At 47.2% G+C, this 17431-nt stretch overlaps 1 protein-coding gene across 6 annotated transcripts in view; it reads left to right on the forward strand.

The window, feature by feature from the left end:
* The first annotated feature begins 2517 nt into the window (after positions 1–2517).
* The window catches only part of LOC124124212 (ribonuclease 3-like), a 50388-nt gene continuing 35474 nt past the window's right edge, over positions 2518–17431 (forward strand). For all 6 annotated transcript variants that reach the window (XM_048388906.1, XM_048388907.1, XM_048388908.1 and 3 more), the window contains exons 1-7: positions 2518–2686; positions 3825–4651; positions 5511–5624; positions 5948–6242; positions 7368–7542; positions 9971–10143; positions 16355–16435. In XM_048388906.1, coding sequence (XP_048244863.1) covers positions 2627–2686; positions 3825–4651; positions 5511–5624; positions 5948–6242; positions 7368–7542; positions 9971–10143; positions 16355–16435 — 1725 coding nt within the window. In that variant the 5' untranslated portion in view covers positions 2518–2626. The remainder of the gene's footprint in view (positions 2687–3824; positions 4652–5510; positions 5625–5947; positions 6243–7367; positions 7543–9970; positions 10144–16354; positions 16436–17431) is intronic.

Consider the following 17431-nt stretch of genomic DNA (forward strand, 5'->3'; position numbering starts at 1 on the left):
TTGCACATTGACTGCATGACGGGAGCATCCCTGTGGAGCCTCACTGATTCGCCCAGCCTGCTGTGACGTCCAGATGATTTTAAGTGATAGTGCATTATGTGTCTCAATAATGTTTTCATGGTAAGAAACGATGCAAAACATGCACGACAAGAAACGTTTGACGGGCAGAAGCTAAAGTACTCCGCTGATGGTGACAGAGATAGAGACTGGCTTCATGAATACACATGCTTCCTATGAACATAGAACATATAAATATAAAACAGTAAAAGCTTAAGGTTGCAGAGACACCTCAATTACCTATCTCTGGCTTTACATGATCTGTTTCCATGTGCCTCTGTAAATAATTATGATGATGATGATGATGATGATGATGATGATAATTTTCCTGATGTCTAACCAATGAACATTTAGAACCATACGTATTTGACAAAACTCACAAGTGTATATGTGGGTAGTAGTGTATTGAGACATTTTTAGTATTTAAGATGTATGTATTTGGTATTTATGTTCACTTGCACAGAACGATCTTAGCGCTACAATCATCTAAATCCTTGAGATCGCGATCCTAGGCTTCGGCTACAATCGCCATCCATTTGCACATCATGTGGGATGAATGTGGAGTGTAATTACTTCTCATTTTTCGTTCATATCTAAGGTCGGGTAGATAAGATTCGATGACTGAGTGAGTAGGGTTTAACGCCGCTATTAACAGTATTCCAGCTATATCGCGACGTGTCAGCTAGATGTGTGAGGAAAGCCCGAAGTGATGCATGTCTCAGACGTTTACCACTTCGGTGAAACCAACGAGCTGACACACCTACAAACATAATCGGGGCGAACCGGGATTCGAACCCAAAATCATAGGTTTCTGGCGTGCCCAAGGGACGCAACTCTGCACAGCAAATCGCGGCGCCTTTTAGACGACTGGGCCACCCGTGCCCCCACCTTTAGAACAAATATGTAGCTTGTATAACTGTGCAAAGACAGGGTACATTCCGGTGGCGCACCGATCGAGAAGGGCACCGACGTTAACAGTATTTACTTCTGAATTATTTAATTTTACGCCCGAAACAGTATTTCACAGTTACTGCCCCTATCCTTAATACCGATTGGTATTCTTGCTCATAACACACACAAAATAACTTTCCTTAGGCAAAGGGGGGCACGGCTGGTCCAGTCGTCTAAGGCGCCGCGATTCGCTGTGCGGAGTTGCGTCCCTTAGGCACGCCAGAATGCTATGATTGTGGGTACGAATCCGATTCCCGATTATGTTTGTAGGTTTGTCAGAACCATACCCGTGCTCGTGAGTATTACCGAAGTGGTAAACGTCTGAGACCTGCATCACTTCGGGTTTTCCTCCCAAGTTATGCTGACACGCCGTGGAATACTGTTAAAAGCGGCTCTAAACCCAACTCACTCACTCACTCGCTCATAAGGCAAAAGAGTCCTTGTTGTGTTAATGTGAAAGCATTATCTATCCACATTATAACTTGCCTATCATATAATAATTTATAATATATCCGAATAATATTAACATTACAGTTGATGTTTAATTGAAAGCTTTTATTCCTTCCCAACGTACGCGTTTTCCCACTCTCCTACCCAGAGTTCCATGCGGCCGGAGTGTGGCGTTTTCCTAGAAACCGTGACTATGTAAGGGAGGAAACCCATATTCGCTGCCTCAGAGTTACCAGCCCTTGACACTAGCTCATAGTTGCTTTGATGTGCTTAACATTGAAAACATGTTTTTCACGCCGCATGTCTGGAGAGTGTCCGTCATGGTTTGTGTGCATGTAATCTTCTGTCATATATCTAACGGCATTGAGTAGTAAATTCATTAAATGATCTTAAAATCTATATTCTACATGAAATCTCTTATAATATCTGAATTAATAAATTATCGATAATATTGGCTAATTGTTGAATATTCCCTTGTTAAAAAATGTCATCGGGTGAATCTTGATTATCTAGAATATAGATATTAATAATAGTTTTATGTCGTGGATGCAGGGGAAATCGTGGATGAGCATGAACATTATGAAAAAATGTATAGACCACGACAATGTAATTTCAGGATGTTTGAAATCTAATGATTTATACAATATTTTATCATTTTCAAAAGAGCTGAAATGATTTTTTTTAAATGCAGGAAAGCGTGCATATGTCGGCTTGTTTACTATCAAATCATATGATTCGTTCACTGAACGTTGCCAGAAAAATACTTAAGTGAATGAAAACGTGTATACATTTTGGAAAAATACACCTTAAAACATAATTTTATTTTTAATCATTATATTTACATGTTTCAGAAATAGTTTCCTAGAAGCATTCATTAAATTAAGTGTGTGTGTGTGTGTGTGTGTGTGTGTGTGTGTGTGTGTGTGTGTGTGTGTGTGTGTTTCCGAATGACTTTGCTTCAATGTATGGGTTAAATTTGTGTTTACTGAGTCAATTCACCCCCGTCAGTTGTCAGTCGGCCGTGTTCCCAATGCTCCCCGGAAGTGGTAATTTCCACAATGACTGGTCCCTCATAATGGCGACTTACATACTGGATTTTGGGCTGTAATAAACATGCACATAATATATCTCTCCTCTCCGAATACTCTACGCCTATTATAGCGCATACATGGCATCAAATAACAACGCACATTTTCAAAGGCCAGCAGTTGTCCAGCGTGGCCCGAGGGTAAATATATAGATCTATTTGCTTTTCATTTTTTGCAAAATCTATAATATCCTCGTTTTCTTCGGTCTATAACATTTGGCATGCCGGCAGTTTACCGGGCTCAGCTTGTATTGCTAGTTGGCCCCGGATGCAGGCGGCGGCTTTCCCGTCAGTGATCTTGCGTGTCTATTCGATCTTTACGCCGTTACGGTTAGTTGTTAGGGGGTTAGGGAAGGTTACCCCAACTCAATCCTTAGTCCTTGCCATGCCTTGGATCACGATTATGGGGGTGGCGCACCCCTTTCTGATCAAGTACCCACTTCACATTCCTTGGGGTGGGGCACCCCTTCAGCCCTTGCCAATAAAAATCCTTTGGGTTTGGTACCCCTTTATGATCCTTAGGGTTAGTTGTGACAGAGACCATATAACTGATATAATAGATTGTATGGTCTCTGGTTGTGAGCAGATGGACTATACGGTATTGGTCAGCTGTCTAATCTAATTTAACCATGTTGCGGGAAATCCTTTTTTCAAGTTTTGAGTTTCATGGAGAAAAATGGCTACTCCATGCACATCAAGGTGGACAATTTGGTACCATGATAGCACTTGAATCGAAGCCCCTACATTTTGAACTTTTAACATTTGGGCAATGACCATGATGACAATGACTGTAACACAGTTTGTAAACTAAGTGTTAGCTCACCAGATCCTTGTTCCCAGTTCTGATTGTAATTTCCTTACCATGGCCATGTCATCATAGTCTTAAGGGGCAGTGGGGTAGCCTAGAGATTAGCTTTGTGACTCGGTTGATGTGTGTGTGTGTGTCTGTCTGTCTGCTTGTACTAGTCCAGATTGATGACAATTTTACAGGGCTAGCCCACTGAGATATCATGCTGCAGTTGAACATGAATACCCCACTCAGACACAGTATACTGACTCTGAATCGACCAGTCCTTGTTTTAGCCCCTTAATGCCGAGCACCAGGCAGGGTAACAACAAGTACCATCTTTATTCGTCTTTTGGTAGGACATGGCCAGGGATCTAACCCCAGACCTTCCGCTCTCCGGGCGAACGCTCTACCACTAGACCACTGAGGCATTTGACAGCTATGGAGTCTAACTCATTCATCATGTTCATACATTTGTCTTTTATTTTCCAGCCTCCAGGGATGATGCCTTTCAACCCTCCTCCTGGCATGGCTAACCCAGTGATGGCTGGCCGGACCCTACCCCCACCCCAATTCCAGCAGGCCCAGGCCGCTGCTCAGTTAAGACCCTTCCCAAACCATCCTTTCATGTCACAAAGGCCGCAGCTCGGCCATCAGATGCTTGGTCAAGGAGCCCAGAATCCAGTCAGTATAGGCTTTCCTGTTGTGCCCCAAATGGGAATAATGCCACCCCGGGCCCCCTTCATCAACCCAAACATGATCCCCTGGGGGTCGGGCTCCCCATCTCAGTCAATCAGGGTCCCTGGACCTTACCCCAATGTTCCCCCAGCAGTACCCAACATGAACCATGGACAGGGCTCTGTTCCTCGTCAGATGCCGCAACAAACTGTAGGATCGCAGATGCAAGGTCACAGCACGAACCAGGGCATGACCCAGGCTCTGAATCAACTCGTTAAGAGTGCAGGAAGCCACCAACGATGGAGTTTATCCAAGAACGAACGAAGAGCTGACAGTAGCAGCACTGCCATCTCCTCCTCGGACAACGACGGTAGTTCATGCACCAGCAGCCATGTGTCCGATTCGGACCGAGAGAGATCAAAGTCATCCCGTCATAGGGATCGAGATCATGACAGACATAGACGGGACAGGGTAGATAACCCTCCTCTGAGCCGTGACATGGAGAGGAGTAGATTTACACACCTGAGATCTTTAAGTAGAGAGAGCTCACGCAGCCGAGACAGCACCCATGGCAGAGACAGCAGAGAGAGCAGCCGCAGCAGAGACACCAGGGATAGGAGGAGAAACGAGAGTTCAGACAGGTCATTCATCATCATCATCGCCATCATCATCATCGTCATCTTGTTTGTTGGATCAAATTCACATGTTTATTCTCTAAGAGTCTGAGGAGGAAATTAAAATAAGCTCAAATCTCAACCTGTCTGGACCAGACGGTCCAGTGATTAACATAATGAGCATCGATATACGTAATTGGAATACGATTTCGAGATACTTTGTTGCGTAATGTAAGCTGGGTAAGGCATGTCCACTAGTCTGTTCGTCCAAGACTAGTAAAATTCTAGATGGACTAGTTGATATGTAGTTGTCTCTCACAATCTAGTTATTTCACACAAACTGCATGTGAAAAGGTAGTTGTGCTACAAGCTACATTTGGATATAAACAATAGTGTCTATCCCTGATGTAAGTGTTCTAGCAGTAAGAAAACTTATTGTTTGAAAAAAGGCAAGTGTTCAGGGTAAAGAGAACCAATCACTGACCTTTTTATTGTCTGCACATTTTGCTTGGGTTGCTTGGGATTATTTTTAAAAAATACTGGAAATAATTTTTCTTAGTTTTCATGAAAATAATACAAATTGTTTGCTGGACATGGTATATTCGAAGAGATGTTTTGTCTCAAACAGAGAATTAAAAAAATGGTTTCATAGAAAAAACAATTGTTTGTTTTGATGCAATGGCAGAAAAAATAGCCTGGTTCTAACACATTCCCAGACACACACTCCTCTGAGAATATTAAATTATCGGTCTCTAACGATGTAACATATTGTGTGTTTGGTCAGCGCTGACACTCAAGACATGCACATTCATCAACTAACCACCAGCTATTTTTGCATGCTTGTATATATGGATAGATATATAGTGAGATTTACTGCATTGGATAGGAGGCGGCGTGATGATCGTGCGAGTCCAGCATCTGACAACAGCCGTTCGGAGAGGTCGCAGTCATACAAGCGCCCCCGATGGCAGGATGATCGAGAGAGGGAGCGAGACAGAAGGTTAGTGGGAGCCCTTGTTGGAATATAGTTCTACAAAGAATGGATCTTTGTGAATGCTTTACTTTGTCCTTAAGTGCTGTAACCCTGATTGAACAACCTTTGAGCAAGAGTAAAATGATGCCTTTTGAAATCTTCATGGAAAGACCAAGCTCGATTGTTGTTGTTGTTGTTGTTGCTCGATTGTTGTTGTTGTTGTTGTTGTTGTTGATGTGGAACAGTGTTACTAAATAGTATGCCTGGATAGCGAACTGGCAGTATTTCAAACACTGGTCAGTGTACATAAAAGGAAGACTGTACTGAAACAGACATACAACCTATTACAGCAGGGACCACAAAAGGTCAAGGCATGACCGAGGTGACCGCTCTGACCGAGGTGACCGCTCCGACAGAGGTGACCGATCCGACCGAGGTAACCGCTCCGATAGAAGTGACCGCTCCGAGAGGAGGAGGGACCACCGACCTCCACCTGATGATGAGGAGGAGGATCTCGCCCTCCCATGCACAAGCAGCAGTCGGGATGAGGTCCCAGACAGGCCTGACCCCGGGGTCCGGGAGGACGACACCCCTGCCTGGGTCAGGTGTTCCCCTGCAGATCTGTACTTCACGCGGGACACAAAGGTAATGCTTTGTTTGGGTCCCTAGGGTCTGGATGGGAACAGTGTTTAAAATAATTGTAAAACCCAACAAGACAGTCTGGCAGGTTACCCATAAGTGTGCCTGCCATTCTTCAAAGTTACCTGCCCGTATTCAGACATTGTAAGTCACAAAAAATAAGAGACAAATCACGACTTGATTTTGTTGAAATAATTCTAACAATGATTTAGAAGAATCTGCTAGAAGTTGTGATGCAACTCTATACAAGTAGCCTTTAAATATCTGCCAGACAGTCGGTCAGGTGGAGGGAAGTTTCATGCAGCCCAACGAAAAAGTTACTTGTAATGGCCAGGTGGGCAGGCAGTTATCTCGGAGACTAGATGGGTAACATTTTAAACACCCAGGGTTCAGACAGGTACCACATGGTTTAGTGGGGCTGGGATGATACACCAACTGTGTGATCCGATATGTATCACGATACCTTGCTCACGATCCAATATGTATCATGATACCTTGCTCACGATCCAATATGTATCATGATACCTTGCTCACGATCCAATATGTATCACGATACTTGCTTGTGCTCTTATCTGTGGTTTGTAAGCCATCTTTTTCATAGGCCAAATACCTGGCACATTGACGATTTACAGTGGGCAGTGTTAAGTATGGTGCAGTGGATGGAAATATTTACGTTTTTACTACTCATTTTCACGAGTAATAAGTGTATGGTGTAACATTTACTGGGTATTAAAGAATACATTTATTGTGCATGTTGTAAGAATCTATACTTTTATGCAATTATGCAAATAAATAGTGTCACTATTTATATATGGTTAGATGTAAACATAGTGCATGTAGTCTTCATCATCATAAGAATGTTTAAAAATGAGATTTTCTGTAAATCTTTCTGTGATCGCGGAATCACAAAATTCGTCTGCGACTTGTTTTCGATATTACATTAGTACTAATGCCCTTGATAGTCGCCCTAGTCGAGGTGCAGTTTACATGCAGTATACTGCTTGAAATTAATCAAGGGGTCCTTGTCATAACCCTGATGTTTATAGTAAAATATTTAGAGGTTGCTAGTTCCTAGACCTGGAGCACATTCCTGAAGAGCTGAGCTTCATTACACTGTTACCATGGTTACAGATTGGGTGCCTGGTGGCAACAAAGAAGATGATTGACTTGGAGGACAAGTTTGAGAAAGAGCTTCTGGTCCGGGCCAGGGATGTCATCGCCAATCGGCCTGTGGTGGAGGAGCCGCCTCGTCCACCGCCCAGACACACCCATCATCATCATCATCATCATGGACACTCCGAATCTGGTAAGTTCCTCTAAAAGAATTGGGTGCAGCCAAAGAATTGTTAAACACTTGAACTCAGTACATCATGTAATGTTAGTGATAATAAAAATAATAATAACTGTGCAGAGTTGCGTCCCTTTGTTTTAATGTACGATAAACAACCACCACGAATCGTTTATTTCTTATATGAAATATCAACATTATTTACAGCCTCTTAGGTTGATGATAAAGTGTACAAGCTTTAGAAATATTTACTAGTATTTAAATAATGAGGACTCCCTTAATGTCGTACAGTCCATAATCTCACAATGACGTCATGATAGAACAATGTTTTTTGGCGTGAAATAAACCCCTCTTCGTTCTTCACATTTTTTTTCAATTTATCGCGTAGCTATCTTATATGTTGTAATACAACTTGCAATTTCATTTAAATCAGATCCTAGTTCTTGCTACCGCTAAACAAAGATCTTAGGAAATCCCATTACGGGTCACGTTAGAAAGACCTTTCTTCCTACCAATCAAAACATCGCTTAGCAGATTGGAAAAGTGACAGGTGGAAAATGTTTGTATATCATTCACCCGAGAAAAGATTTACACAGATCATTCCAAACAACAGTTACAGACTGAATAACATTTTCCAGCAAAATGGCCTTCTATATTTCCGCTTCTATGGGATAAACATTTGAAACAGAAAAGACGTCCCATAGCCCGTGGGTAGTACTACCATACAATCTCGGTCATCTATTAGACATTCAAGAATTTTCTTTGGTTCAATTTTCAAATTTTGAATCGAGATCTTTGTCAAAGTAGTTTTCAAAGCGCAGTCTGGAATGGAAGTCACCAGTTTTATACTAGCGCCATAAAGCTTGACAAAGCTGCTTTCAGATTCATGATGCTTCTCTGTGTTTGTAGCACGTCGATGCAGGTGTTGCTGAAGCTTGAAGTGATGCTTCTCTGTGTTTGTAGCACGTGGATGCAGTGATGCTTCTCTGTGTTTATAGCACATTGATGCAGGTGTTGCTGAAGCTGGAAGTGATGCTTCTCTGTGTTTATAGCACATCGATGCAGGTGTTGCTGAAGCTGGAAGTGATGCTTCTCTGTGTTTGTAGCACATCGATACAGGTGTTGCTGAAGCTGGAAGTGATGCTTCTCTGTGTTTGTAGCACATCTATACAGGTGTTGCTGAAGCTTGAAGTGATGCTTCTGTGTTTGTAGCACATCGATACAGGTGTTGCTGAAGCTGGAAGTGATGCTTCTGTGTTTGTAGCACATCGATACAGGTGTTGCTGAAGCTGGAAGTGATGCTTCTGTGTTTGTAGCACGTTGATGCAGTGATGCTTCTCTGTGTTTATAGCACATCGATGCAGGTGTTGCTGAAGCTTGAAGTGATGCTTCTGTGTTTGTAGCACGTCGATACAGGTGTTGCTGAAGCTTGAAGTGATGCTTCTGTGTTTGTAGCACGTCGATACAGGTGTTGCTGAAGCTGGAAGTGATGCTTCTGTGTTTGTAGCACGTGGATGCAGTGATGCTTCTCTGTGTTTATAGCACATTGATGCAGGTGTTGCTGAAGCTTGAAGTGATGCTTCTGTGTTTGTAGCACGTCGATACAGGTGTTGCTGAAGCTGGAAGTGATGCTTCTGTGTTTGTAGCACGTCGATACAGGTGTTGCTGAAGCTTGAAGTGATGCTTCTGTGTTTGTAGCACATCGATACAGGTGTTGCTGAAGCTGGAAGTGATGCTTCTGTGTTTGTAGCACGTCGATACAGGTGTTGCTGAAGCTGGAAGTGATGCTTCTCTGTGTTTATAGCACATCGATACAGGTGTTGCTGAAGCTTGAAGTGATGCTTCTCTGTGTTTATAGCACATCGATGCAGGTGTTGCTGAAGCTGGAAGTGATGCTTCTGTGTTTGTAGCATGTCGATACAGGTGTTGCTGAAGCTGGAAGTGATGCTTCTGTGTTTGTAGCACGTCGATACAGGTGTTGCTGAAGCTGGAAGTGATGCTTCTGTGTTTGTAGCACGTCGATACAGGTGTTGCTGAAGCTGGAAGTGATGCTTCTGTGTTTGTAGCACGTCTATACAGGTGTTGCTGAAGCTGGAAGTGATGCTTCTGTGTTTGTAGCACGTCTATACAGGTGTTGCTGAAGCTGGAAGTGATGCTTCTGTGTTTGTAGCACGTCGATACAGGTGCTGCTGGAAGTGATGCTTCTGTGTTTGTAGCACATCGATGCAGGTGATGCTTCTCTGTGTTTATAGCACATCGATGCAGGTGTTGCTGAAGCTTGAAGTGATGCTTCTCTGTGTTTGTAACACGTCGATACAGGTGTTGCTGAAGCTGGAAGTGATGCTTCTGTGTTTGTAGCACGTCGATGCAGGTGATGCTTCTCTGTGTTTATAGCACATCGATGCAGGTGTTGCTGAAGCTTGAAGTGATGCTTCTGTGTTTGTAGAGTCTGAGAGCAGCAGTAGCAGCAGTGATAGTAGCTGTGAGTCTGGCTCGGATGATTCTGATGATGATGATGATGATGACGATGACACCAACCTGTGGCTGGAGGAGCTGAACAGGAAGAAGAAGCATCCCCATCGACTCCACGAGGAGCTATGGTTTAACGACACTGGAGAGGTAGGTTGTCGCCAGTCATGACACTGAAGAGGTAGGTTGTTGCTATTTACAACAACACTGGATAAGTAGGTTGTCTCCACTCACAACAACTCTGGAGAGGTAGGTTGTCACCATCCACGACACTTTAGAGCTAATTTTATATTATTCATTGGTTATGAAACTAAATTACATTAAGTAATACGTTACCACTGTTATACCGAGGCTGTTGTCTCCCACAACTGCTGCTATAGCGAAATCTACCACAGAGATCTCAATTACCTCATGCAGCACGTGCGTAGCCACCTAGCTGCCATGTGACACCCTTCACTCTTGTCTCCTTCGTCTGCTTAGCAAGACGTGTTTTCTCCTGCTGAAGCGTTCCTTGAAGATTTGGTGATATTTATTATAGTTTATTCTCTAATAAACTGTGCTTTTATGGGGCGTTGCGGTAGCTACGCTTGGTTATAATTTTCCCGCCAAACGGAAAATTTTTCCCGCCCTTTTTTCTATATACTTGCGGGGTTCGCGTATGCCCGTTGTGTTTTACGTTTCCCCTGTTCTTGTATGTTTTGGGGGTTAACATAACTTATTTCTTTAATAAAAGTTATATGTGTATGTTATATGTTCACATTGCTCGTTTATTTTCTTGTGAAAATGTTCGTTTGTGAATCATTGTGGTGCGTGCGTTGTAACCATGTTTTGTTCTTTGTTTATAGCAACCAATCAATGTCTGACATGGATATGTCCTCAGTATCCACCCCCTCTACCCCTGCTCCTCGGAGTTGTGGGGTGTGCAGAAAGTTTTTGTCGTCCCGGGATCCCCACGATCGTTGCCCGCGGTGCAGGGTTCCTTGCGGGGACACCCGGGGCATCCTGTGCGAAGGTCTGGGGCCTGCGGAGTTTGCGCGGTACCGGCTGTACGTACAGTCCGTCTCGACCCCTGTGGTGGCCGGTTCGTCCGGTCGGGGTCCCCGTGCGGGTACCACCTCCTCGGCTGCGGCGGATCCCCTTGCGGCCCTCGGGCTGTCTGGGGATTCCGTCGCCGCATTGTTGTCGAAACTTGTGGACTCCAAGCTGGCGGCCTTATCGCAAGATAGGCCGCTGGCTGTTCCGTCCCCGGCCTCTTCGGTGGCCGCGGGGTCGGACGCGGGGTCCACCGGTAAAGCGGCGGTTCTCTTAGCGGCCCGTGTGCTGTCCGGGAAAAAACGTCGCTGCATTACTTGCATAACTTGTGGACTCCAAGCTGGCGGCCTTATCGCAAGATAGGCCGCTGGCTGTTCCGTCCCCGGCCTCTTCGGTGGCCGCGGGGTCCACCGGTAAAGCGGCGGATCTCTTGGCGGCCCGTGTGCTGTCCGGGGATTCCGTCGCTGCATTACTTGCATAACTTGTCGACTCCAAGCTGGCGGCCTTATCTCAGGATAGGCCGCTGGCTGTTCCGTCCCCGGCCACTTCGGTGGCCGCGGGGTCGGACGCGGGGTCCACCGGTACGGCGGCGGCTCCCGTGGTCACCGGTCCTTCCCCCGAACCGTTGCTCCCGCTATCAGTTTAGGACCGCGTGGCCATGGTTTATGACCTCTTTGAGGACATGCCCCGGCCGGTACCGCGGGGAATCCACGACTGTGGGTTCCTCCGAGGTATACGATGAGTCTTCCGACACGGCTTTCCCCACATCAACCTTGCTGCGCGGTTTCAAGCCTTCCTTGGAGAACGCCTTCGCGGCGGCCTCCGGTCGGGGTCTCCCGTTGCCTCCGACGTCGTGGAGAAAGGGTTTATTCCCGGTACATGACCTTGCCTTTACCGAGGCTGGTCCTACCGCGGAGGCCCATGTTGAGCGGTTGGGTGTCCGTGCCCCACCGGCTGCTACGGTAACGCAAGCTACCTTGCACCAGCTGGACACCCTCGCTCGGCACTCCATGTCTCACGGAGACACTTACTTGGCTGCAGCGGCCCGTCTGGTCGAAGGTTCTCCCACGGACCGTGACCAGCGCATTTACAACTGCCTGCTCAGTTTAAATGCTTCCCTGGAGTACGTTGCCGAGGACTCTCGGCACACACTTGCTCTTGTTGGGTCCCTGCATAGGCACCTGGGTGCCGCTCCTAACCGGTGCGCGCCCCAGGCTGCTGCGGCCGGTAGGTCTAAGGGGTCGGGTTCTTCTTCCTCTGGGAAGTAGCCCCGCCCTGAGGGCTCCGGTATGGGCAATCAGCTGCCCTTTCGCGGGAAGAAGGGGAACTGGGGGAAGCCCAAGTCGTCGACGGACGGCAAGGGCCCCTCCAGGTGACTCTCATTGGAGGGGTTCGTATGCCGACGGCGCCAACTTCGGTTGGCCCTTAGGCGAACCCGAGTCACTTGGCCCTGGACAGTTGCGCCTGCCGCAACCTGTCAGGGCCCCCTCTCCTTCCCCAGTGGGAGCCAGACTCCAGACTTACTGGGAGAATTGGGAACAAGTGTTCGACGACCCGTGGGTGGTCAACACGATTCGGTACGGCTCTCGGCTTGATCTCAAAGCGAATCCGCCGCTCACCGTTGCCCCGTTGGCAGGTTTCGATTCGGAAACCGATCTTCCCATCCTCGCCGATGCCATCGGCAGGTTGGTGGAGAAGGGGCAGTACGGGAGTTAGCTCTACCAGAAATAACACCGGGGTTTTACTCCAGGATATTTCTCGTTCCCAAGTAGGACAGTGCCGAACTCAGAATGATTCACACGTCCGCTCCCTGGCTGTTCACCCGGTTAACCACCCCCATAGTGGGGTTCCTCCACAGGAGGGGTGTCCGGTACTTCGCGTACCTGGACCACTCGCTAGTAGCAAATCGAATGACGGACACCCTGTCACGCCATCTCCTTTTTTCGCACGTCGGCTCTTGGAGCAATTTGGGTGGATTATCAATCTCCCCAAGAGCGAGTTAACCCCTTCTCAGAACTTGCTGTTCATCGGAGGTCGGTTCAACACGGTGTCCCATCGCCTCTTTGTCCCCCGAGACCGGTGGCACAAAATTCAGGCGATGATTGCCAAAGTCTTAGCGGTGCAACAGACTGTTCACTTTTGGGAACAGCTGTTAGGGCTACTTGTATCAGCCCAGGACTGCACCGCACGGGGTCGTCTCCAACTCCGCCCGCTGCAACGGTTTTTAATCCAGTTGTTAGCAACGGAGGTGCACAGTGCGACCGTCGCCCTCCCGGATCGGCTCCGACCGCATCTGGAGTGGTGGACGGTCCCTTACAATGTCTTATCAGGAGTCTCTATGCGGTCCTACCGGGCCACGTTGACCCTGTATACAGACGCCTCTCTATTGGGCTGGGGCGCCCATCTTGAGGGGGAGGTGAGCTCGGGGCTGTGGTGCGTAGACGAACTAGGTCTTCACATCAATTGTCTCGAGTTCAAGGCAGTGATCAACGCAGTCAATCACTGGAAGCATCGTCTCGTCGACGCCCGGCTCATGCTGGCGACCGACAACACGACGGTAGTGTCCTATGTGAACAAACTGGGGGGAACCCACAGTCACTCGCTACTCGATCTCACGTTCGAGTTTTACGCTCTGGTGGACAGTGTCCCGTGCCAGATACGCGCCCGTCACATCCCAGGTGTGCGGAACGTACTGGCCGATGCTCTATCGAGGCCTCAGGATCCGAGCCCCACAGAGTGGATGCTGAACCCAGTAGTGTTTCAGTGGCTGTGCGAACGTTTGGGTCGTCCGATGGTCGACCTGTTCGCAACGCGGTTCAACAATCAACTCCCGTTGTTTGTATCACCAGTCCCGGACCCGAGGGCCATCGATCACGATGCTCTCGCGTTAGACTGGACGGGCTTGGACGCTTATGCTTACCCGCCGACAGCGTTGATACCACACATTCTAAGCCGGCTCCGAGGAGTTCGCTGTCGAATGTTACTGATCGCGCCCATGTGGCCGAACAGATCGTGGTACCCCGACTTGCTGACCCAGGTCACGCAGTCGCCACTTCCACTGCCTGTGAGACCGGATCTCTTGATCCACCCTCACACCCGTCAGCTTCATCCAAACGCAGGGCAGTTCAATCTGCACGCGTGGATGTTGTCACCGAGCGTCTGAGGAGTAAAGTTTTTTCTCGCCGGGCGTCTCGGGCATACGTTAGTATGCATCGTGATTCTACCCAGAAGGTGTATAATGCACGTTGGGTTATTTTCACGAAGTGGTGTTGTAAACATCACATTCATTCGCCAGATAAGGTATCTGTGCAGGATATTGCTCGTTTCATGTCTCACTTGCGAGAGACCCGGAAACTCTCCGGGGGTTCCATTGCCAACTATGTCTCGTCCGTTGCTACGGTACGGGACGTTGCTATGGGTACCAGTCTCTCCAAAGAGCCGGTGATACGGGGTATTATCAAGGGTTTCAAACAGCACGATCTTAAGAAGGGCCGCCTTCGGGCACCGGCCTGGGATCTTTCCCTAGTGTTGCAATCACTTACGGAAGCTCCGTATGAACCCTTGCATAGTGCTTCGTTCCGGCATGTGACTTGGAAAACAGCATTTCTCCTCTCCTTTGCCACGGCGGCACGTGTATCCGAAATTCATGCACTCGATGTCGCCTAGGTACGATTCGATAGGGGTGACAAAGGAGCGGTCCGCCTGGGCCTGCTCATGGGCTTCGTCGCCAAGAATCAGAGAGTCGGGCAAACGGAGAGAGAATTCACTGAAAGATCCCTCAAAGAAATCTTACATCCTGCTGATACTGAGGACAGAGCGCTGTGTCCGGTTAGGGCCCTTAAGTATTATCTTAAGGCTTCGAATGAACGTAGACAAGGGCGTGACCGTCTGTTCATATCGTGTAACCCTAATCGCACGGTTGACATAACTCGCAACTCGATTGCGTTGTGGCTTCGTTCTGTCATCAATCTGGCGTACCGGTCTCGGGGGTTACCGGTAGCGGGGTCAAACCCGCACGAGATCAGGGCGCTAGCGGCAACATTTGCCCTACACTCGAATATCTCTGTTCGCAGAATATTACGAGGATGTTCCTGGCGTTCTGACTCGGTTTTTGCCAATCATTACCTCAAACAGGTCGCTGATGCCGTCGTGGAGAGTGTGCACCGTCTTGGCCCGCGGATCGCGGCGCAAGCGGGCACCTAAGGGGTGTGCCCAGCGCAATTCCGAACTCCTCAGGCATCTGACCTTGCACGGTGGTCAATCTGGGTCGACTCCAATGTTCCCACTGCCGTGGGTACAGGAGTTGGGGTCCCGCAAACCAGCGCACTCACACCACAGGTGAGGGCGGCTTTTTGTGTGCTTTGTCCTTATTTGTATTTTGACAATTATGTATTTAATTGTCTGTCTTGTATCCCAACCTTGTGATGCATGCTTACAAATACTGGAATTAGGTCACGCGCCTAAAGCATACTTTAAGTAGGCTTGCTCTGGGATATACGGTCTGAATGAAATTAATTTCCCTCTTTTCGACTGTTTAACCTGATCTAAGATTAAGCTCACGCGGATACAGTGTTCTCATCCGCTGCGGCGATGAAATACCTATCCAGTGGGGCCGTTTGGAGTCACCAATCGTTCTGGCAATGACGATTGAGCCTTACGGTATGCGCTTGACAGTGCTTTGGTATTCCTATAGGGTAACGCCTAGCTAGGTGCATGCGCATCGAGTGCTTCCGCCTTGGTGTTTACTTCCGCTGGTCGGAAGGAACGCTAGCAGTCAGGATTCGGGTTGTAGGTGCTCCCCACCGCCTACTGTGGTAGTCAGCCTCGGTATAACAGTGGTAACGTATTACTTAATGTAATTTGTAGAATTTTCCTATTCGGAATATTCTATAAGTAATACGTTACCACTGGGCTGCTGCCCGCCCGTCCGTCCCCCGAGCACTTGCTCTCGCAGGAGACAAGAGTGAAGGGTGTCACATGGCAGCTAGGTGGCTACGCACGTGCTGCATGAGGTAATTGAGATCTCTGTGGTAGATTTCGCTATAGCAGCAGTTGTGGGAGACAACAGCCTCGGTATAACAGTGGTAACGTATTACTTATAGAATATTCCGAATAGGAAAATTCTACAAATTGTCTTGGTAAATGTGTGATGTTCATACTGCTGTCTAGGTCTGACGACTAATATATAGTATACTGGATTGAGAAACATATTGACACACTGAGGCTAATAACTCAACGAAAAAAGCCTTGAAACTGATTGTTGAAAGCCTTGAAAAGGCTGTGAACTGTCATGTTCCATATCTGTCTGAGTGTCTGCATGTCTGTGCAGATGAATGACGGACCCCTCTGCCAATGCAGCATCAAGTCAAGGAAAACTGGCATCAGACACAACATTTTCCCTGGAGAGGAGGTGAGTTACCATAGTTACTCAACATTCATTTCCAAATAACTTGACAGCAGGTTTTTTAATGTAAATGTAGTTTTCTAAGTTATCTCCCCTTGAACACAACTTAATTATTTGGCCTTGTTGTAGTGTATCCATTCTCATTATGTGGTTGCCATTTTGATAATGATTTGTTGACGAGGGGCAGTTACAAAGTCCTCACTATAACCTCATAAGGCAACTTCTGGTTATACTCCTTTTTTTGGCAGACACAAACCCTAAACATAATGTGACACATTAAGATCCGGGTTAGAATTGGTCTTAGCACCTATGCATGTCGTAAGAGGCAACTAACAGGATTGCATGGTCAGGCTCAATCACATGGTTGATGCATGTCATCGTATCCCAATTGCCAGGATCGATTGCTCATAATGTCATTCACTGGATTTTCTTGTCCAGTCTTGATTATTTAAAACTGATGTCATAAAGCTGGAATATTGCTGCGTGTGGCGTTAAACTACAAACAAAACAAAAACTAAGATTTATACAAACTGGTGAAAAATCAAATCTGAAAAGATTTCTTCTTTTTTTTCACCTCATGCTAACTGGGGGGCGGTCAGGTAGCCTAGTGGTTAACATGGTTAAAGCGTTCGCTCGTCACGCCAAAGACCCGGGTTCGATTCCCGTCATGGGTACAATGTGTGAAGCCCATTTCTGGTGTCCCCCGCCGTGATATTGCTGGAATATTGCTAAAAGCGGCGTAAAGCCATACTCACTCACTCACTCATGCTAACGACCGCCTCCGTGGTCTTGTGGTAGAGCGTCCGCCCGGAGAGCGGAAGGTCCAGGGTTCGATCCCGGGCCGCGTCATACAAAAAGACGTTAAAAGATTGTACTTGTTTGTTACCCTGTCTGGTGCTCGGCATTAAGGGGCTAAAACAAGGACTGGTCGGCTCGGAGTCAGTATACTGTGTCTGAGTGGGGTATTCATGTTAAACTGCGGCATGGTATCTCAGTGAGCTA

Source organism: Haliotis rufescens, unplaced genomic scaffold (genome assembly GCF_023055435.1).
Source record: "Haliotis rufescens isolate VD_foot unplaced genomic scaffold, xgHalRufe1.0.p SCAF_8, whole genome shotgun sequence".
Classification (NCBI taxonomy): Eukaryota; Metazoa; Mollusca; class Gastropoda; order Lepetellida; family Haliotidae; genus Haliotis; species Haliotis rufescens.